Source organism: Mesoplodon densirostris, chromosome 3, assembly GCF_025265405.1.
Source record: "Mesoplodon densirostris isolate mMesDen1 chromosome 3, mMesDen1 primary haplotype, whole genome shotgun sequence".
NCBI lineage: Eukaryota > Metazoa > Chordata > Mammalia > Artiodactyla > Ziphiidae > Mesoplodon > Mesoplodon densirostris.
In genome coordinates this window covers 63,514,215-63,537,545 of record NC_082663.1, presented here as the reverse complement: position 1 = coordinate 63,537,545, position 23,331 = coordinate 63,514,215, and the positions used below count along the sequence as shown (strand labels likewise).

General features: G+C 35.5%; 1 protein-coding gene across 1 annotated transcript in view; it reads left to right on the top strand.

Annotated features, from left to right (window-relative positions):
• The window catches only part of AP3B1 (adaptor related protein complex 3 subunit beta 1), a 281,724-nt gene that overhangs the window by 57,523 nt on the left and 200,870 nt on the right, over nucleotides 1-23,331 (top strand). The window contains exons 4-6 of the mRNA XM_060093077.1: nucleotides 13,315-13,410; nucleotides 14,041-14,201; nucleotides 16,985-17,051. Of these exons, the coding sequence (XP_059949060.1) occupies nucleotides 13,315-13,410; nucleotides 14,041-14,201; nucleotides 16,985-17,051 (324 nt within the window). The remainder of the gene's footprint in view (nucleotides 1-13,314; nucleotides 13,411-14,040; nucleotides 14,202-16,984; nucleotides 17,052-23,331) is intronic.

Genomic DNA, 23,331 nt, shown 5'->3' with positions numbered 1-23,331 from the left:
CAATGAATATAGTTCTCTGTGTTATACAGTAGGACCTTGTTGTTTATTCATTATATGTAAAAGTTTACATCTGCTAACCCCAAACTCCCACTCCATCCATCCCCCTAAAAATATTTTCTTATTTTATGATTTCTTTTTTGACTTATGGTGTATTTAGAAGTATGTTGTTTAATTTCCAGATATTGGGGGAGGGTTATCTCATTATCTTATATTGTTATTGCTTTGTAATATAATTCCTTTTTAGTCAGGAAACATCATTGTCTTAAAATTTTATGAAGACTTGTTTATAGCTAATCATTTAGTTTGTTTTGGTATGCATATCACGTGCAGTGGAAAAAGAATGTGTATTCCACTGTTGGTTGTAATGTTCTATAAATATTATTTAAGCAAATGTGTTGTTTAGATTTTTAAAATGTTTTTACTGACCTCTTGTCTAGATGTTCTACCAGTTGCTGAGACACGGATCTTAAATCTCCCAATCATGATCCTGGAACTGTTTATTTTTCCCTTTAATTTAGTCATTTTTTGCTTATATTTTGAAGCACTCCTATTAGGCATAGCTCTTTTCAGGTGTTCCTGATGAATTGCCCCTTTATCCTAAAATAAAGCTTTCTTTTTCTCTGGTAATACTTTACTGTCTTAAAGTCTATTGATTTCTTGTTATTAATATTGTCATTCCAGCCTTCTCATCTCTTTGTATGGTATATCCTGTTTTCATTCATTTGTTCCTAGCCTGTGTCTTCATATCTATTTGTGTCTCTTATTGACAGCATCTAGTTCCATGTTTTTCCCACCCATTCTGTCAGTCTCTGCCTTTTAATCGGAGTGTTTATTCTGTTAACACTTGATGTATTTATTGATGTGGTTGGATTTGAGTGTAGTATTACATGATTTCTTTTTTTAAATTTGTCCCCTTTATTTTTGTTCCTCTCTTCTTCTTTTCCTCTTTTTTATAGAGGAAATCACACTTAAATTTTTCCTGTTTTTATTTTTAACCTGTACTTCTTTGCAGTTTTTTTAAGTGTTGGCTGTATCCATTCTTAACTTTTCACAGTTGGATTATAGTTAATGTTGCACTTCTTCACATAAAATATAGAAATCTTGCAACTGTATACATCCATATCTCTCCTTTTATGTTTTAGTTATTAATTTATCAGATTTATATAAGTTAAAAGTATCATAAGGGACTTCCCTGGTGGTACAGTGGTTAAGAATCCTCCTGCCTGTGCAGGGGACACGGGTTCGAGCCCTGGTCCATGAAGATCCCACATGCTGTGGAACAACTAAGCCCATGCGAGCCAAGCTCACAGCTACTGAGCCTGCGCTCTAGAGCCCGCGAGCCACAGCTGCTGAGCCCGCATGCCACAACTACTGAAGCCTGTGTGCCTAGAGCCCATGCTTCACAATGAGAGAAGCCACCACAATGAGAAGCCTGTGCACCACAACTAGAGAAAGCCCGCCTGCAGCAGAGAATACCCAACACAGCCATAAACAAACAAACAAATAAATAAAAAATAAGCAAGCAAGCATCATAAGGCAGTACAATTTTTCCTTTAAATATCAATACTTATGACATAAAGAAATTAAAAGGAAAAACAGAAAAGAGTATTTATCATTTATTAAGATATTTATCATGTCCAGTGTTCCCTTTGAGTTCTAAGGATCCAAATTTCTATCAGTATCATGATCCTCCTGCCTTAAAAACTTTTGTTGGCTTTTTCTATAATGGAGGTCTGCTAGTGATGAATTCTCTTACTTTTATCTGAAAATGTTTGCATTTTACCTTCATTCCTAAAGAATTATTTCATTGGTCATAGACTTCTGGATTAATAGTTTCGTTTTGTTTCAGCATTTTAAAGATGCTTTGAAGACTCTTCTGCCCTCCATAATTTCTTATGTAAAGTCCCTGTTAATTGGATCATTCATCTTCCCATGTAATTTGTAATTTTTCTCTTGACACTTTCATGTTTTACTCCATCTTTGGCTTTTGGTAGTTTGACTTTGGTGTACCTTGGTGTGATCTTATTCCTGTTCATTTGGTTTTGTGTGTGTTGAGCATCTTAGTTCTAAAAATTACTGTCTTTGATCAAAAGTAGGAAATTTGGGGCCATTATTTCTTTTCTTTTTTTTCTTTCTATAAATTTTTTAATTTTTATTTTTGGCTGCATTGGGTCTTTGTTGCTGCACACAGGCTTTTCTCTAGTTGGGGCGAGCGGGGGCCACTCTTTGTTGTGGTGTGCGGGCTTCTCATTGGGTGACTTCTCTTGTTGCAGAGCATGGGCTCCAGGCACGCAGGCTTCGGTAGTTGTGGCACACGAGCTCAGTAGTTGTGGCTCGCAGACTCTAGAGTGCAAGCTCAGTAGTTGTGGCTCACAGGCTTAGTTGCTCCACAGCATGTGGTATCTTCCCGGACCAGGGCTCGAACCCATGTCCCCTGCATTGGCAGGTGGATTCTTTTTTTTTTTTTTTGCAGTACGCAGGCCTCTCACTGTTGTGGCCTCTCCTGTTGTGGAGCACAGGCTCCGGACGCACAGGCTCAACGGCCATGGCTCATGGGCCCAGCCGCTCCACGGCATGTGGGATCTTCCCAGACCGGGGCACGAACCCGTATCCCCTGCATTGGCAGGCAGACTCTCAACCCCTGCGCCACCAGGGAAGCCCGGCAGGTGGATTCTTAACCACTGTGCCATGAGGGAAGCCCTGGGCCATTCTTTCTTCAGATAGTATTTGCCCCCTTCTCCTTTCTCTTTCTGGTATTGAAATTACATACATGTTATATTGTTTTATTTTTATCTGACAATGTATGAAACATTGTTGGTTTTTTAGATCTTTTGTGTGTGTGTGTAGTTTACATTAGGTAATCTTTACTCACCTGTTTTCAAGTTTGCTTACTCGTTCTTCTGTCCTCTCCATTTGATTAAGTACATTCATTTTTATTTTAGAAATTGTATTTTTTCATTTTAGAATTTCAGTTTGTCCCTTTTTTTATCCTTTCTGTTTCTTTGCTGAGATTTCCTCTATTCTTTCTTAATGGAAAGCACATTTTCTTTTACTTAAGTGTAATAGTAACTCTAAAATCCTCACCTGCTGGTTCTAGTATGTTTTTCTCAGGCTTTCGTTTAGTTAATTTCCTTTCCTTGTGTGCATATGTTCCATTTTTTTAGTTTTTCATATATTGGGTAATTTGAGTTGTATCTTTTGACATTATGAATATTAAATTATGTTGATTCTGTATTCTTTTATATTTACTCCATAGGTGGTGCTTTTGTTTTAGAAAGCAGTTATTTTGACAGGGTTCAAATTGCAAATTCTGTTGCTTAGGCAGCAACTTCAGTCTCATATTTTTTGTCTTTTGCTGAGCTGCTTTGAGTCTATTCTGAGCTTGCATGGTTCAGGAGTTTGACAGATGTGGGTAGAGATTACTTGAAGAGTAATTATGATTCATATTGTCCTGATTTTTGTTTAAATTGTGTTGGGTTTTCTTGTGATGCACAATTAAGTTATATGGAATCACTTGATTCTTTCAAAGCATACTTTTAATCTTTAGTAGGGGATATGGAAACACCTTTAGTCTAGACTAATGTAATCCCACTATTAAAGCAATGCCCTTCTTAGGATTCTGCTCAATGATACATGTATTTATGAGATACTTTCTCTCTGGCTGGTGGGAATATGAACTTTTCCTAGCTTTTTGTGATCTTTGAGACCTGTTCTGCCTACTTCTTTCCAGTGTTTTTTGGTCTGGCCGCAGGTAGTTTCATCTTACTCATGTGCATGACAGTGCTTAGCCCACAGTATGATGGTACTTCTCTCCAGAATGCATTCTCCCTCTCTCTCGCTGAAGTGCCCTCCTCTTTGTTATTCTGCTCTGCAAATTCTAGCAACCTTGGCCTCTGTGAACTTTGATCACTGTCTCCTCAGCACAGTGAGTCTTCTGGATTCTGTTTGAGTTGCCTCCCTTTCCTGGTAGACTCACCCTCAGTTGAAGGCTCACCTTGATTTTTTTCCCTCTCTCAGGGCTCACAGTAATGTGCTGCCTGTTTTCCAACATATGAAAACTTCTTTTTCATTTTTTGCCCCTGATTTTCTGTTTCATTAAGGTAGGAAGGGTAAATCAGATCTCTCAGTTACTATTTCTAAATTATAGCTTTATATCATAATCTGTAAATATTTTTAAAACCTTAAAATATACGGAATGTTATCAGTCAAATGAAAACATTAGTCTCAGTTTTCCCTACTTTCCATGCAGAATTTTCGATTTGTAACTGGTGACATACTTGAAAATTCTCTTTCTCTTTTCCGTCCTTACATCAGAGTTCTGTAACGGTGTCTTGTAATGCTTTATAGCCAGAATATACCGAGTGGACCACATGTCATTAGCAGTTTTATAGTCAGTACTTAAGTATTTATAGTTTGAAAAACAAGGCATTTTCTAATGAAAAGATTGCATCGGTACAAGAAAAACAGAGTGTATAAAATAATCATCACCTGAGAATGATGGTAGAATTTTTTAAGTGGAGCAATAAGATCAGCCAGGTCACACTTCATTTGTATTATACAAGCACAAGGTTGATATGATGTAGACACTAAGCTATTATTTTTACACTATGCAGTAGATTGGGTGTTACTGTGTCTCATATAAGGAAAGTGAGTAGTTTAAATAATCTTGCATTTGTATGTTCAAAATCTGGAAAAGTACACTGAAGTATATGTTATACATTTTCTGGAGTACACATTTCTATATACAAAATGAATTATTTTCCTATCATCTTAACTTTTTTATTAGAATAACTTATATTATAGAATTTTAAAGATATGTACTTTAAACCTACTTTTTAGATACATTTTAAAGTACACTTCATTTTTTTGTTAGGTAGTAAGTACATTACATATTTCAGATATTGAAATATCTGAATTTTGCTGCCAAAATGAATAGGCATCATAAAGTGAATTTGACTAACTTGGGTAAATTAAAATCAAAACACTTGTACACTTATTGCCAACTTAGGAACTAAGATAAATTAATTAATATTGGATTTAAATAACTTGATAAACCATCCTTTCTAAGATTCTAATTAATGGGAGAAGTCTAGACTGCACATGTAATCTTATAGTATTTGCAGAGTTTACTTAAGATTAATTTAGTAGATATTTATTAAGCACTATTTATGTGCTTGTTTCCATGTAAATATAATTGAGTTATTTGTAGTGAGGTGGATGGACCTAGAGACTTGTCATACAGAGTGAAGTAAGTCAGAAAGAGAAAAACAGATACTGTATGCTAACACATATATATGGAATCTAAAAAAAAAAAAAAGGTTCTGAAGAACCTAGGGGCAGGACAGGAATAAAGATGCAGATGTAGAGAAGGGACTTGAGGACACTGGGAGGGGGAAGGGTAAGCTGGGGCCAAGTGAGAGAGTGGCATGGACATATGTACACTACCAAATGTAAAATAGATAGCTAGTGGGAAGCAGCTGCATAGCACAGGGAGATCAGCTCGGTGCTTTGTGACCACCTAGAGGGGTGGGATAGGGAGGATGGGAGGGAGACGCAAGAGGGAGGCAATATGGGGATATATGTATATGTATAGCTGATTCATTTTGTTATACAGCAGAAACTAACACACCATTGTAAAGCAATTATACTCCAATAAAGATGCTAAAAAATAAATAAATAAAAAGTTTATTTAAAAAATTAAAAAAATATATATATATAATTCTGAATTGATAGTTCAGTTAAACTGTCTGACTTGTTATGGCCATGTTATCTTAGCTTCTAATTTGATATATACATTAGTTTTATGGCTTCTGGTATAAGAAAGTTCAAGTAGCTGAAAAAGAAAAATCAAGATTTCACTTAGGAAATTTGTGAGCTGTAGGTAAATCTTGTCTTAGCGTTACTGGGAATAGAGTCTCTCAGTAGCAACAATGATTGCTAACACTTAAAAAATGCCATCTGTGCTAGGCTGTTAATGCCTTACTTATATCAACTCATTTTATCCTCACAAATAGCCCTGTGGAGTTGGTTCTTTCATTTTCCATATTTTCTGTATGAGGATAAGGTAGCAGAGAGGTTAGATTATCTGACCACGGTTACATAGCTACTATGTGGCAGTCAGAATCTAAAGCCAGGTAGCTTGGCTTCAGAAATCATTTTAGGTCATTCCCCTTTTAGAGCCATCCTTTCTGTTTGATTCCTTCCTCCTCTTTCTTCTTTAGTGTCTTTGACCTCTTATCATCATCTGGTATTAGATATCCTTTGGAGGTATCTGGCATTGGTATAATTTTTTTTAAACTTTATTTTATTGAAGTATAATTGATTTACAATGTGTTAATTTCTGCTGTACAGCAACATGATTCAGTTATACATATGTATACATTCTTTTTCATATTCTTTCCCATTATGGTTTATCACAGGATATTGAATATAGTTCCCTGTCCTGTACAGCAGGACCTTGTTGTTTATCCATACTGTATAACAGTTTGTATCTGCTAAGCCCAAACTCCCAATCCATCCCTTACCCTCTCCCCTCCAGTTTGGCAACCACAGGTCTGTTCTTTATGTCTGTGAGTCTCTTTCTGTTTCATGGATAAGTTCATTTGTGTCACATTTTGGATTCCACATGTAAGTGACATCATATGGTATTTGTCTTTCTCTTTCTGATTTACTTCACTTAGTATCATAATCTCTAGGTCCATTCATGTTGCTGCAAATGGTATTATTTAATTCTTTTTTTTATGGCTGAGTAGTATTCCATTGTGTATACCTACAACATCTTGTTTATTCATTCGTCTGTCGATGGACATTTAGGTTGTTTCCATGTCTTTGCTATTGTGAACAGTGCTGCTATGAACATAGGGATGCGTGTATCCTTTCAAATTATAGTTTTGTCTGGGTATATGCCCAGGAGTGGGATTGCTGGATCCTATGGCAGCTCTATTTTTAGTTTTTTGAGGAACCTCCATACTTTTTTCTAGAGTGGCTGTACCACTTTACATTCCCACTAACAGTTTAGGAGGGTTCCCCTTTCTCCACACCCTCTCCTGCATTTGTTATTTGTAGATTTTTTTTTAAAGAATCAATTTTATCTATCTATCTATCTATCTATATCTATTTATTTATTTATGGCTGTGTTGAGTCTTTGTTGCTGCACATGGGCTTTCTCTAGTTGCATCGATCAGGGCCTTCTTTTCCTTGCCATATGCAGACTTCTTGTTGCGGTGGCTTCTCTTGTTGTGGAGCACGGGCTCTAGGCATGTGGGCTTCAGTAGTTGTGGCTTGCGGGCTAGAGCACAGACTCAGTAGTTGTGGCACACAGGCTTAATTGCTCCATGGCATGTGAGATCTTCCTGGACCAGGGATCGAACCTGTGTTCCCTGCATTGGCAGGCGGATTCTTAACCACTGCTCCACCAGGGAAGTCCTTGTAGATTTTTTTAATGATGGTTATTCTGACTGGAGTGCGATGGCACCTCATTGTAGTTTTGATTTGCATTTCTCTAATATTTAGTGATATTGAGCACCTTTTCATATGCCTGTTGACCATCTGTATGTCTTCTTTAGAAAAATGTCTATTTAGGTCTTCTTCCCATTTGGGTATAAATTTTTTATGTTTTAGATGTGGGTAGAAATGACCAAGTCCTGAGATATTGGTAATAAGTTATGCTGTAAATAGTTCACTCTGGAATTCCAGTCTTGTTGTAAACAGAAAATTCTGTACTGTTTATTATTTATTCAGAGCTGTTTGTAATGTTCAGATAGTTATCAACAGTAGAACTTTTCTATTCATCTTTATCCTTTACAATCAGATTCTGGTATGCTATCTAATGTTCTGTAACAAAAATGTCACTATAAACATAATTACAGTAGTCTCCCCTTCCTTGTGGTTTCACTTTCCACAGTTTCAGTTACCTGTGGTTAGCAGTCCAAAAATATTAAATGGAAAATTCTGGAGATAAACAATTCATAAGTTTAAATTGCACACTATTACGAGTAGTGTGATGAAATTTTGTGCCGTTCTGTCTGGGATCCCCAACCATTGACATTATCTGCTCCTGACATCTAACCATCGACACTGTCATGTTCAGTGATCCAGGATCACCTAGAGCAGATGATCCTCCTTCTGATGTACCATGAGAGGGTCAATAGTAGCCTAACTCTGCATCACAATGCCTACTTCATTCACCTTGCTTCATCTTATCACATAGACGTTTCATCATCTCACATCACCACAAAAAGAAGGGTAAGTGCAGTCCAATATGAGAGAGAGAGAAAGAGAGAGAACACATTCACATAACTTTTATTTAAGTATATTCTTACAACTGTTCTATTTTATTACTAGCTATTGTTGTTAGCCTCGTACTGTGCCTAATTTATAAATTAAACTTTATCATAGGTATCTGTGTATAGGAAAAAACGTAGTGTATATAGAATTTGGTAGTGTCCATAGTTTCAGGCATCTACTGGGTGTCTTAGAACGTATCCCCCACAGATAGAGGGGGACTACTCTATTGATCTATTTGTTTTGGATTTTTTTTGTTCTTGAAATACCTTGTTAGTTCTTGGAAACATGCTTAATCCTCTAATGTTGTGGGAAAACTGACATAGGCTTCTTAAAATTTGTGTTCAGAATTGATTGATGTTTCATTGCTATCAAGTACAAAATTTCATTTTTACCAGTACATACTGCCTTAGACACACAGTTGAGCCGTACGTCATCTGCCATTCGATGTCAAATGATACCAAAAGTGACCTAGTAAGCTATAGTACTAAAATAATCAAAGGTTTAGTCAATAACTCATGAAGTTTGATGTGCTAGTATTGATAAACTAATTAAACAGATCTGCCTGTGTTCTTCCAGCCTACTGGGGCTCTGCTATGATTAGCTTTACAGCAAGGAGTATTGTAACACTGAATGAAAGTAACTGATAAGAGAATGGTGTAGTCACGGAACTTTAAGTACTCCCATTTCTGATCACAGAATGGTGTCAGGGAAAGTAGGCTTTCTCTGCAAACCTGCAGCCGGTCAGTGCATAGGCCTCTTGTGGTCAATTTTGATTGATTCTTAGAACTAGAACAAATTTAGTGTTTTGCAACCTTCTGTGATTTAATAATGTTATGCTTTTTGCTATAACAGTCACAATAATCCTTCTCCAATAGTGAGTAATTATAGCAGTGCCTGGTAGCTCAGCTGTGGTTTGAACGTTTCAGTGTTGCCAGTATAAACTCCTGGATATATTCTGGAGTTCATAATTCACCTTTAAAAGTTGGCTGTACAGTTAAGTAAATAAAGGTGTTGCTGAGAAAATACATCCCAAGAAGATGAGGGTGTGGGTGGATCCTAACCCATTCTTGTTTCAAAAGTTTCCTGAGAACTGTAGACTGGGATCTGAATATAATTGGTAAAGAGAAAGAATATTTTAAATGATTAATTTTCTAAAAAACCCCCACAAGTTAAAGACATTTGAGGCAGTCTTCTTAATACCTTTTGTTTTCTCACAGTATGTTGATGTCCTTTTAGACATCTACTTCATGAATTATATCTATTGGTGGTAAGTTAGGTCCTAGATATAGCAATCTAATGGGAAATGTCTTTTTTTTTTTTTTTCCAGTCTCTCATTGGGCTGTGATGTTTCATTCAGCTGATAATTATTGGGCTTTTACTATATTGCCAGGCTATGTGATAGGTTGTGGGAATATGTAGATTAATAAAGAATGGTTCCTGTACTAAATAACCTCATGTTCATTCCAAGGTGAATTTGAGAAATATCTTATTTAAAATACATCTTGTGTGTTGATTTGATATATTTAAATTGGTATAAATCAGTCAACCAGCAAGTGTTGGTTGCTTTTTGGCACTGTTGTAACTTAGGAACTTTTTTTTTTTTTAACATCTTTGTTGGAGTATAATTGCTTTACAATGAATGGTGTGTTAGTTTCTGCTTTATAACAAAGTGAATCCCAGCTATGCATATACATATATCCTTAACTTAGGAACTTCAAAATCTGGTTGGGGAGAAAATCATTTATAACTCAAACAATTAGATAAGTGCTTCTTAAACTGTGATTTAAGAATTTTTAAAATTTATATTTCCATTTAAATATAATCTAAAATATTGGGTATATTTTGGATCATTTGGTTGCCATCTTGTACACTAGTACCACATAATATTGGAACCCATTTTTTGTATTCTTGTGTGAGAACACTTGATTCCATGATCATTTGAAAATTTCATGGACTTTAAGGGGCCTGAGTGGGTTGATATCATCTGTAGATGAGTGGTCACTTGGGTGAGACTACTTTTGATTGATTGGCACTAAGAGGTGTGTTTCTTTAGAGTGAATTTGTTCCTGATTGGCTAACGTTAAGAAGCAAGGGGCTGTCCCAGATTGGTTGACTTGCAAAAACTTGTTGATTTAGCTGAGTTTTTGTCTATTGAACAGGTTTAAAATAGTTCTGGTGGCTACATGTTGCCAATGCTATAGAAAAAGCCATCATAAGAATGTGGAAACTTAAAAATATTTTCAGTTTCAGATTGTTTATAATGAAAAATTTAAAATACTTTTATAATCAGAGAAAGTACTATTATTCTGTGTTGGAGGATGTCTAGAAAGATGAGATTCACCCCTAAAATGAAAGTGTCTTTATTGTTTTATCTGAACATAAAATTAATATTCATTGTAAAAAAATTAAATAGTATAGAAAGATGTAAAGAGTGAGGGTCACTGGTTAATGCCGTCACCCAGAGATAGTCACTGTTAACATTTTACTATATAAATTTTTTCAACTTTTATGCTTATCTGGTTTGAATCCTGGTTCTTCATTTAATAGATTTCTATATTGGTCAAGTTACTTAACTTCTCTGTGCTTCAGTTTCTTCACCTGTATAACAAGAAAGGTAATACCTGTTCATTGAGTTGTGAATATAAAATGAATTAATCTAAATATAACATGTAGAACAGTACCTGACACATAGTTAAGTATATAAATATTTGCTATTATTACCATATAATGTCCATTCTAAGACATCTGTTTTCTATTTTAAAGTTTATGCAGTTGGGATTTATCTTAACAATTGAGGGTGGCTTACAATTGGCAGATTTTTTTCTTCTTCTCTTTGTGGTCTGTAAAATTATGGTACATCTTACAATTGGTGGTTTATCTTAGAGTGATAAAATACAATATATGTGTATCTATTTTTTATTAACACAGAAGTGCGATCATACAGTGCATACTGTTTTGCACCCTTAAAATTTTTTACAAGGACATATTTTCAACGTCAAGTATAGATTTACTTAATTATATATAGTGACCACATAGTACAGCATTATATGGATGTACTGTAATTTGTTGTACTGTTCCTCTCTTAGTGGAAATTTTATTGTTTCATTTTTGCTTTTGTGGAAGATTTTGATTGGTAGAACTTGGGAGAAAGTAGGATTGATAGAATGAGTGGAGATTGAGACAAAAAGTCAAGTTATATTTGGGGACTCTTCCTTGTTTGACTTTAAAGGAAGATTATGGGCTGTATTGAATACTTAGTTAAGGGTTTTAGGTTTCGTTTTTAAGATTTTGTGGATCTATTCAGCACTGAAGAGTAATTGGAAATATGTTTTTTGTTAGTTTCACCTATAACCCTGTCAATATAGTACAGATGAATCGATTGGTATCATCTTAAAATGGTGTGTTTAGCATTTTATCAATAATGATAAAGATGCAGAAAGTATGTTCATTAAGTTTTCACTTGTGTCCATGAAATTGTGAAGAATAGCAAAATAGGTTGGATTAAAGATTAAGATCTAAAATATCTGAGGAGGGTGCCGTGATGTGTTGAATTTAAGTTGTTGAAAATGTCTATAGGTAAGTGTAAGATATTGCCCTCCTTTTAAAAGAAGAAACCTCACTAGGACAATTACTCGAGTATGGATTGATTTAGTCAGTAGCACATTTGGAAAAAAATATGGTTTTAATCAAGAATTAGTTGTATCTGGGGCTTCCCTGGTGGCGCAGTGGTTGAGAGTCTGCCTGCTGATGCAGGGGACGTGGGTTCGTGCCCTGGTCTGGGAAGATCCCACATGCCGTGGAGCGGCTGGGCCCGTGAGCCATGGCCGCTGAGCCTGCACGTCCGGAGCCTGTGCTCCGCAACGGGAGAGGCCACAACAGTGAGAGGCCCGTGTAACGCAAAAAAAAAAAAAAAAAAAAGAATTAGTTGTATCAGTAGAAACACCTCATCTGGAACAAAATCTTAACTACTTTGTCTTGCTTAGACTTCATTTGTAGTTTGGAGTGCTGTACTGAAAAAAATATAGACAAATTGTGTGAGTTCAGAAGGGAACAAACAGGATGGTGAAGGAACTCAAAACACTGCTGTGTCAAGGGAAACTGGACTGTAAGGGAGAGAAGGCCATGACAGTTGTCTTTAAAGAAGTCCAGATTGGTTACTGTGATATAAAATATGGCCCAGTATAGCACTGTTTTCCTTTTCAGCATTGATTCCACCTATTTCAAGCTACTTCCCCTCATTTCCCATGCTCTTTGAACATTCCATTAACTTTTAGATATATACTTTGGGGATGTATCAGAAAATTAATCAAGCAATGGTATCTGAAGATATTTGAGAAGGGAGATACAAGCTACAAGCAGTGTCAGAAGGAAGCAGTTGATGAATTTCAACTCAAATTCCAATTTTCATTTAATTTTTCTGCTCATCATAATTTTGTTATAAATATAGTGATTAAATTGACTTTGAAAACAGTTTTCAGAACACACTTCCATCCTTTTGGAATTTTTATTACATTAAATTAATATTGTCACACATTATTCTTACTGAGCTGAAAATATCATGTAATGTATATTGGAATGTGACTATTACCATAGAATCAGAGTTGGGCCTCAGAACCTTTTGACAGATGAAGAAACGTAAGCTTCCATACCATATAGTTAGTGGACAGAGCCCAAGGTCTTTATATTATTTGTATCCCTCATTTTGAAAATACTTTTCCAAATCAGTTAATATTTTAATATTCTTGTGTGAGTTTTGCTCAAGAACTCTTTTTTCCCATCAAGAGGAAGGACAACTTGATAGGATATTGCTATTGTGGATTGGATTATTAAAATGCTTATTACTTGACAAGCTTTTTCTGTTTCTATTCATTATCCTACAATACATTATCTTTATTTTACCATCTAGGCTAGCTATGATCAGGTTCAGTTATTTAGTTCAGGTAAGTTGAGTGTGGATTTTAGTATAGAAAATATTAAATTTTTAATTTTCACTCTGGCTAGGATTAAATTATTTTTTCTTATTCACAGATCAAGAAGTTAGTATATGTTTACCTGGTCCGATATGCTGAAGAACAGCAGGATCTGGCACTCTTGTCCATAAGCACTTTTCAGCGAGCTCTGAAGGTAAATAATAGAGTGAGTAGGCAAATAGTTGCAATGTTTCTGCACAGTTGAAGGTGTGTCATTTAAAGAAGTGGAGCAATAATCCACTAAATGGTACAGTCATGTTTTGAAAGAGTTAAAAGGCCTCTCACGGTCCCTATTCAATGCCCTTAGAAAATAATTTATTATTATAATCAACTGGACTTTGCCTTATATGTTTCAGTTTCTGTATGCTCCTTTATGTTCAATATAGTCATTATTGTGCCTCAAAGAGCTCTTCATCATTACACCAACTAGTTGTTGAAAGTGTACAAAGAGGGGACATGACTTTTTTTAAAGATAAAATTTATGACCTGCAGCATTTTGTTATTATGAAACTCTAAAAACCCAGCATGTTTAGTAATATATGCTCAAGTAGAATTATAACCATTACTTTTCTTGTTAAAACATTATTCAGAGAAATAAACATTTATTTAATTCTCTTTTTCCTCAGCCATTTCCATATACTGGGTATTTAAATTAAGTAGCCTTTTTTTTTTTTTTTGCTATTGTTGTATTACATCCTATAAGCACCTGTTAACTGTATCATAAAGATGTATTTGAAATATTGAAAACTTGAAATTTTGATGAATATTTTTGCACTGTCTTTAGGACCCAAATCAACTAATTCGTGCAAGTGCTTTGAGAGTTCTGTCAAGTATTAGAGTGCCAATTATTGTACCTATTATGATGCTTGCTATTAAGGAAGCTTCTGCTGACTTATCACCATACGTTAGGAAGAATGCAGCCCATGCGATACAAAAATTGTACAGGTTGGTACTTTGTAAATAATACCAAAGATCCCTAATGTGTGGAATGTTAAAGCCCCTGGAGGCTTATTTTATTAGCGCTTATAACTAGTCTGTCCTTAAACTAAGTAAACTCAGTGACTGTGTTTCCCCTGGCCACAAACATTCTTTAGACATCTTTAATTTTATTTTGGTTATAGAGACCCTAGGCAGGTTTTTATTGGTGAGCCTGTTAGGGCCTGTGATAATTTATGGATTTTATAACTTAAAAATAATCAGAAATTGAATTATCATTTATATAGTCCATCTCTCATTACACATACACATATGTTATTAGAAAATTAAGATTTTTTTTCCTGTTTATTGCAGGGTAGAATCTTAAGTGTGTTATTGTCTCAACTCACTTTGTTACCCCTTCTTCCGTCTTTTTTTTTTTTTTTTTTCTTTTTCTTTTTGCGGTATGCGGGCCTCTCACTGTTGTGGCCTCTCCCGTTGCGGAGCACAGGCTCCGGATGCGCAGGCCCAGCGGCCATGGCTCACGGGCCCAGCCGCTCCGCGGCATATGGGATCCTCCCAGATCGGGGCACGAACCCGTATCCCCTGCATCGGCAGGCGGACTCTCAACCACTGCGCCACCAGGGAGGCCCCCTTCTTCCGTCTTTGATCCTGCTGTTCCCTTCCTTGCCTGATTCTTTTCCAGAGCTATTTTATTAAATATTATTTTAATACTGATTTTTAAATATAGCACCATACCATATTTATATGATATTTATTAAATTATCGTATGATACCTTGATCTCTGTGGAAAACATTTTGCCTAAATAAAATAATTATTATCTGTAATCATTTGGTATTATTTTCTGTTACCATTTATTCCACAAACTTTTATCAGGATCATTTTGTGTTTCTAGTGTTGTGTTACATGCATAAGATGTATGAAAATGATAGGAGATGTGGTATCACATCCCTATTGAGGGAAAAAAATCAAACGTATGCCAAATAATTAAAGGCAATTTATAATTGAATAAGATATTGCTATATGATAAATATGTACATACAAAGGCACACTAACAATGCCTTTGATAGGATAGGGCTCAGAGATTATCATATAGGGTTTCATAAAGTAAAGATGTAAAGAAATGGCATTAGTTAGGAAAGACTGGAGAAGGGAGTCTGTTGTTGGCATTTGAAAGAATTAAAAGGTTTGAATGTTCAGATAATTATAATGGTCAGTAGTAAACTTATATAATGTTTGTGAAAAGTAAAAAATCATTTTCTTAGGTTAACTGTCAGACAGAGTTATCTCACACTTCTTAGTCATTATCCTTTCTTGTTATCAACTTACAAAATAAGATCCAAGCTCACTACGATAGTTTAAAAGCCCATCACTGGGCTCCATTTAACCTCTCTTTGTCTTGAATTTACAGTCTCGTAGCTCAGTACTGCCTGTTAGTCCTCTACATAAAATGTTTTTATCTCATTACCATCTCTTGTTCCTCCTTTAGTCTCTACCTAGAATATTTCCTACTTTTTCCAGCTCTAAAGTCCAGTTGTTTAAGATTCATCTGAGATGTCACTTCCCAGAAGAAACCCTCCACAACCTTCCTGCCTCCATTGGTGTCCTTCTTCTTTATCCCCATAATCCCTTATATATACCTCCATTATATGGTATGATTATGTTTGGGACTGTCTTTATTAGACTGTCTTACTTATCTTTGTATGCCCATCATTTAGCTTCTCAGTAAATGAACAGTTGAATTCTATGCTAGGAAGAAATTATATTATTTATTTATTTATTTATTTATTTATTTATTTATTTTGCGGTACGTGGGCCTCTCACTGTTGTGGCCTCTCCTGTTGCGGAGCACAGGCTCCGGATGCACAGGCTCAGCGGCCATGGTTCATGGGCCCAGCCACTCCACGGCATGTGGGATCTTCCCGGACCGGGGCATGAACCTGTGTCCCCTGCATCGGCAGGTGGACTCTCAACCACTGCGCCACCAGGGAAGCCCCAGAAATTATATTATTAACAATATTTCAGTGCTTACAGCTGCTGTTTAGATGCATCTGTCAATTCTGTGCGTATGTGGGCCTTTGTTTATATTTCTTGGTTTTAGATGGCAGGTTTTATTATGCATGTCTCTATCAGTAAACTAGAATGGTGCAAAATTCTTATTTGGAAATTCTGTATATTTCTTTTTGACAATTATGTGTCCATGCTCAAAAATGATTGCTATCCTGTTGTTTTCCCCCCAGTTAAAAAAAGATTTTGTGGTTTATCTACTTGCAATTACTTTCTTAAGGCTTTCCAACTTTTTTTTTTTTTTTTGGCGGTACACGGGCCTCTCACTGCTGTGGCCTCTCCCATTGTGGAGCACAGGCTCCCAATGTGCAGGCTCAGCGTCAATGGCTCACGGGCCCAGCTGCTCCGCAGCATGTGGGATCCTCCTGGACTGGGGCACGAACGCACATCCCCTGCATCGGCAGGCGGACTCTCAACCACTGCGCCACCAGGGAAGCCCTCCAACTTCTTTTTAAGAAGTGGATTTGTTCTTTAACTATTTTCTTAATGGTATTGGTATCTGGGTTTAATTAATATGAGCAACTTTAGATAGAAAGATTAGGGCACATCTGTGGGAAAAATCAACCCGTTCCACTTTAAATTTGTTTTCTATTTATTTTTGTCTAGACATAAGTCTCCCCCCACTTTAAAAATTTTTCAATATCCTTGAAATGATTAGCTTCATTTAAAGTTAGAATTAAAGGAAAAAAACCTTAATGTAAATTTTTTTCTTTTTATGGTTTAGCCTTGATCCAGAGCAGAAGGAAATGTTAATTCAAATAATTGAAAAGCTTCTGAAGGATAAAAGCACAGTAAGTAATATCTTTTTATGTCCAAGTAAAATTGTGCTTTATTTACATAGTATCATTTTACTGTTGTATATTTGATATAATTATTCTTATTGATTTTGAGATGGTATAAATATTAATGGAGCTCATTAAAATCCTTGAAGAATAAAAATGTCCAGGTAAAGAGAAAGATTGCATTTGGAATTTTAGTTTGTTACATGTTTCTTCATCAGAATCTGAAGAAGAGAAAGTTGGGGAAAGAAAATTCTTTTCTTAACCTGTGGCTAAATTGTTGACTGCTTTTAAGGTCAGCTTTTTTATTTTAAGCAATGATTTATTAGGATTTTTAAAGGCTGAATCACTTGGGAACAAATAATTATTTTAAAATGGAGTATTCAGTATTAAAGAGATAATGAAAAATTAGAGGAGTGTGTTTTAGTATTACAAGCATTTTTTTTCTTAAATACTATAATGTTTTCATATGTATAATGCTGTTTTATTGGCTCGGTAGAATGATCTTACTGGATAAATTTCCCATCTTTTGGGAATGTACATGTCTCTTCCTCCTTCCTATTCCACTCCTATTCTTTGTGTGTAGTGACATGATAATGAGATCTACAAATAGTGATGCATGGGGTCTCTGAGCAGACCTCTGGAGGAGCTGGTGTAATGGTATCTTTGATGGAGGCTTCTGCACCCATATATATGGCTCAAAACTATTCAGGAAAAGGATTCCAGCTCATCTTAGGATGGTATCACCCAGGTGCACGTATATCTGTATATAGCAGCTATCTGATACAATAACCACTAGACTCATATAGCTATTATTATATGACTTAGCATATGGTCTGTCTTGGAGAATGCTCAGTATGTATTTGAGAGGAGTGTATTGGGTTGGCCAAAAAGTTCGTTAGGGTTTTTCCATAAGATGGTATGGAAAAACCCAACCAAACTTTTTGACCAACCCAATATATTCCGCTCTTTTTGAGTGGAGTGTTCAGTAGATGTCTCTTGGGTGTAATTGGTTTATAGTGTTGTTCAAGTCTTCTATTTCTTTGTTGATCTTCTTTCTTGTGGCTTATTGAAAGCAGAGTGTTGAAGTCTACTATTGCTATAGAGCTGTCTATTTCTCCCTTCAATTCTGTCAGTGTTTACTTCATATACTTAGGAGCTCTGGTATTTGGTGCATCTGTATTTATAATTGTTTTACCTTCCTTTTGTCATTGTAAAATGTCTCAATCTCTAGTAACAGTTTTTGTTTTAAATGGTATCTTGTCCTATTTAAGTACAACTTTCTTATAATGGCTGTTTACATGGTATATCTTTTTCCCTCCTTTTACTCTCAACCTGTTGGTATTTTTTATTTAATGTGTGTCTCCTGTAGACAACATACATTTTTTAAGTCTAGTCTGATGATGTATGCCTTTTGATTAGATTGCCTAATCAGCTGACATTTATTGTTACTATTGATACAGTTGAATTTATAGCTGCCATTATGTTTTTCTAAGTCTTAGGTCTTTTTTTTTGTTCCTCATTCCTCTTCACTGATTTTTTTTTTTTGTATTCAATGGATATGTTGTATATGTTAATTCTTTCAATGATTTTTTTCACTGCGTATTTTTGAAAATGTTGTATTTATCTGAGACTATATTTGGAGACTAGGCCATTCAGCAAATTTCTTTTAGTCTATAATGTAGCAGAAATCTTCATTTCTTCTATAGTGGTTGGCATAATGAAGACAGAGAAAAGAAATTTGATTCCTTTTTGTCTTCTGTATGGCATACTTGTTATCTCCTTCTAGACCCAAATATGAAATCAATATTGTTGATAATTGTGCTTAACTTGATTTTAGTAATAATAAAAAAAACATTTAGTTTCTTCTGTGTTGAAGACATTTGCCAGGTACTGTGGAGAATACTAAGATCTGTAAGAAACAGATCCTTTGTTTTAATGTAGATTGCCATGATTTCTGCTACATAATAAACTAAAAGAAATTGGTTGTATGGCATAGAAATGAAATCTCCGTATATAACGTGTGCATGTCTAACAAGATATAGCATGTCACAGGTAAAAACTACCTTCTTTGGAATTAAACAGAATTGGATTTGTGTTTGAAGTTCCACCACTTAGTAGCTATGTGTTAAGCCTTCATAAGTTTCAACTTGCAAATTTTTAGGGCTTATAATTTCCCATGTATAAAGTTTTTGTTTGTGTTGAAAGAGCTGTTGTATATAAAACCCTTAGCACGTGCCTGACACCATAAAAGGATAAATAAGAAACAAATGACTCAAAAAGAAATGTAAAGAATACAATTTCTTTGTAAATTTAGAATGTCTGTTCTTGGGTTCTGACCATTTATTTCCAAAATACAGTAGAAAAAAATATTGTACTTGTTCATAGTAGGTCTTTAATAGTTGTTGAATAATTGTGAGAATTAATTTGTTAATATTCTTGGTGATAGTAATTAGGTATTTTCTATTATTTTCAGTGTTTTGCTTCCCAAATGGTCTGTGTCATGCTCAGAGTTCATAGGTAGATCCTTTGGGAGCTTTGACTGTCTATCATTTATAAGGCACTCTGCATTTCTAAAGTGTTATATAGGATACGTTTATTTTTTAAAAATTAAAAAAACACCTATATCTATTTTTCTATCCATATGAAACAGCAGTAGTTTATACTGAATCCTCTAATTCCAGAGCAAGAGCACAACGTTCCTTCCAGTGTCCTACCTTTTCATATTTGTAACTTCCTTTTTTCCAACATTAAGAAATGTGACTTGCATTATCCACAATATATTTACTTATTTACTCAGTCCCAGAATGCAGATAAAGTATTGTTTCAGAATTGCTAGCATGTACTCTGCGAAGAGTAGTGAGATGGGGACTACTAATTGAGTTAAATATTGGTTTAGAGTTATATTTATCGTTAGCCTTACTTCTATGAATGCTGTTGTAAATTGAAATCGCTTTATCATTGTATGGTTGAACTTGTTATATTGTTCTTTAAGAAAGCTATTGATTTTCTGTGTGGTAATTTTATATCCTGCTTCTTTACTGAATTCTTTTATTGTTTGATTTAGTTTTATCTTTCAATCTCCATTTGTTTTATTCTAGAAAATAAATCATATCATTTGCAAACAGATAATTTTACTTCCTCTTTTCCAATACCTATGATTTTAATTTTTCTTGTCTAATTATATTGGTTTATAACTTTAGTACAGTGTTCAATAGTAGTGGAGATGGTGGGCATCCTTGCCTTGTTTTAGTTTAAAGGAAATGCCTGTAATGTATCTGTGTTAAGTAAGATGCTGACACTGAGGATTTTCTCTTTATCTTTGAAATATAATAGTTTTACCTGGTGTCTCAGGGTTAGTTGATATGGGTCAATTTTTTTCCTAGTACCCAGTGAGGCTTTTTAAAATATAGATTTAGAAACTATATTATTTCTGGCAAACTGTTGTTGTTGTTGTTGAAGCTTTAAATATTAATTCTGTTCAATTGTTACTTTTTCTTCTTCAGGGATTTCAATTTTCTCTAAGTTGCATTTTCTTTGCCTGTCTTACATTTCAACCATTATCTCTCTAAACCTTTTTACTTCTTTATCTCATTTTCATTCTTTGGTTCTTTTTGTACTTTTCTTTAATGCCCCTTCCTAAATTTTTATTCAACTGTTTTCTGCCAGGGGCACTTTGCAACTTAATTACGATGTCTGGTTATTTCTTTTCTAGTTTCAACTTGTTTCTTCCTGATGTCTTTTAAAGTTCATTTCTGTCGTCTGTTTTTCAATTTCTGATTCCTGTTCATTTTTCTGATCTTGAAATTCTTCTTTGAGGCAACTTAATTCATTTTGAAGTGTTGTATTACAGTTGGGTTTTTGTTGTTGTTGTTTTGCTTCATCATTGATTTTTATTTATTTATTTATTTATTTTTGCTTTATAACAAATTTAATCAGTTATACGTATACATATGTTTCCATATCCCCTCCCTTTTGCGTCTCCCTCCCACCCTCCCTATCTCACCCCTCCAGGCGGTCACAAAGCACCGAGCTGATCTCCCTGTGCTATGTGGCTGCTTCCCACTAGCTATCTACCTTACGTTTGGTAGTGTATATATGTCCATGGCGCTCTTTCACTTGGTCACAGCTTACCCTTCCCCCTCCCCATATCCTCAAGTCCATTCTCAAGTAGATCTGTGTCTTTATTCCCGTTTTACCCCTAGGTTCTTCATGACATTTTTTTTTCTTATATTCCATATATATATGTCAGCATACAGTATTTGTCTTTCTCTTTCTGACTTACTTCACTCTGTATGACACACTCTAGGTCTATCCACCTCATTACAAATACCTCAATTTCATTTCCTTTTATGGCTGAGTAATATTCCATTGTATATATGTGCCACATCTTCTTTATCCATTCATCCGATGATGGACACTTAGGTTGTTTCCATCTCCGGGCTATTGTAAATAGGGCTGCTATGAACATTTTGGTACATGTCTCTTTTTGAATTATGGTTTTCTCAGGGTATATGCCCAGTAGTGGGATTGCTGGGTCATATGGTAGTTCTATTTGTAGTTTTTTTTTTTTTTTTTTTTTTTTTTTTTTTTTTTTTTTTTTTAAAGAAGATGTTGGGGGTAGGAGTTTATTTATTTATTTATTTATTTTTGCTGTGTTGGGTCTTCGTTTCTGTGAGAGGGCTTTCTCTAGTTGTGGCAAGGGGGGCCACTCTTCATCACGGTGCACGAGCCTCTCACTATCGCGGCCTCACCCGTTGTGGAGCACAGGCTCCAGACGCGCAGGCCCAGTAGTTGTGGCTCACGGGCCCAGCTGCTCCGCGGCATGCGGGATCCTCCCAGATCAGGGCTTGAACCCGTGTCCCCTGCATTAGCAGGCAGACTCCCAACCACTGTGCCACCAGGGAAGCCCTATTTGTAGTTTTTTAAGGAACCTCCATACCGTTCTCCATAGCGGCTGTACCAATTCACATTCCCACCAGCAGTGCAAGAGTGTTCCCTTTTTTCCACACCCTCTCCAGCATTTATTGTTTCTAGATTTTTTGATGATGGCCATTCTGACTGGTGTGAGATGATATCTCATTGTAGTTTTGATTTGCATTTCTCTAATGAGTAAAGATGTTGAGCATCCTTTCATGTGTTTGTTGGCAGTCTATATCTTCTGTGGAGAAATGTCTATTTAGGTCTTCTGCCCATTTTTGGATTGGGTTGTTTGTTTTTTTGTTATTGAGCTGCCTGAGCTGCTTATAAATTTTGGAGATTAATCCTTTGTCAGTTGCTTCATTTGCAAATATTTTCTCCGATTCTGAGGGTTGTCTTTTGGTCTTGTTTATGGTTTCCTTTGCTGTGCAAAAGCATTGAAGTTTCATTAGGTCCCATGTGTTTATTTTTGTCTTTATTTCCATTTCTCTAGGAGGTGGGTCCAAAAGGATCTTGCTGTGATTTATGTCATAGAGTGTTCTGCCTATGTTTTCCTCTAAGAGTTTGATAGTGTCTGGCCTTACATTTAGGTGTTTAATCCATTTTTAGCTTATTTTTGTGTATGGTGTTAGGGAGTGATCTAATCTCATACTTTTACATGTCCCTATCCAGTTTCCCCAGCACCACTTATTGAAGAGACTGTCCTTTCTCCACTGTACATTCCTGCCTCCTTTATCAAAGATAAGGTGACCATATGTCCGTGGGTTTAACTCTAGGCTTTCTATCCTGTTCCATTGATCTATCTTTCTGTTTTTGTGCCAGTACCATATTGTCTTGATTACTGTAGCTTTGTAGTATAGTCTGAAGTCAGGGAGCCTGATTCCTCCAGCTCCATTTTTCGTTCTCAAGATTGCTTTGGCTATTCGGGGTCTTTTGTGTTTCCATACAAATTGTGAAATTTTTTGTTCTAGTTCTGTGAAAAATGCCATTGGTAGTTTGATAGGGATTGCATTGAATCTGTAGATTGCTTTGGGTAGTAGAGTCATTTTCACAATGTTGATTCTTCCAATCCAAGAACATGGTACATCTCTCCATCTATTTGTATCATCTTTAATTTCTTTCATCAGTGTCTTATAATTTTCTGCATACAGGTCTTTTGTCTCCTTAGGTAGGTTTATTCCTAGATATTTTATTCTTTTTGTTGCAGTGGTAAATGGGAGTGTTTCCTTGATTTCACTTTCAGATTTTTCATCATTAGTATATAGGAATGCCAGAGATTTCTGTGCATTAATTTTGTATCCTGCAACTTTACCAAATTCATTGATTAACTCTAGTAGTTTTCTGGTAGCATCTTTAGGATTCTCTATGTATA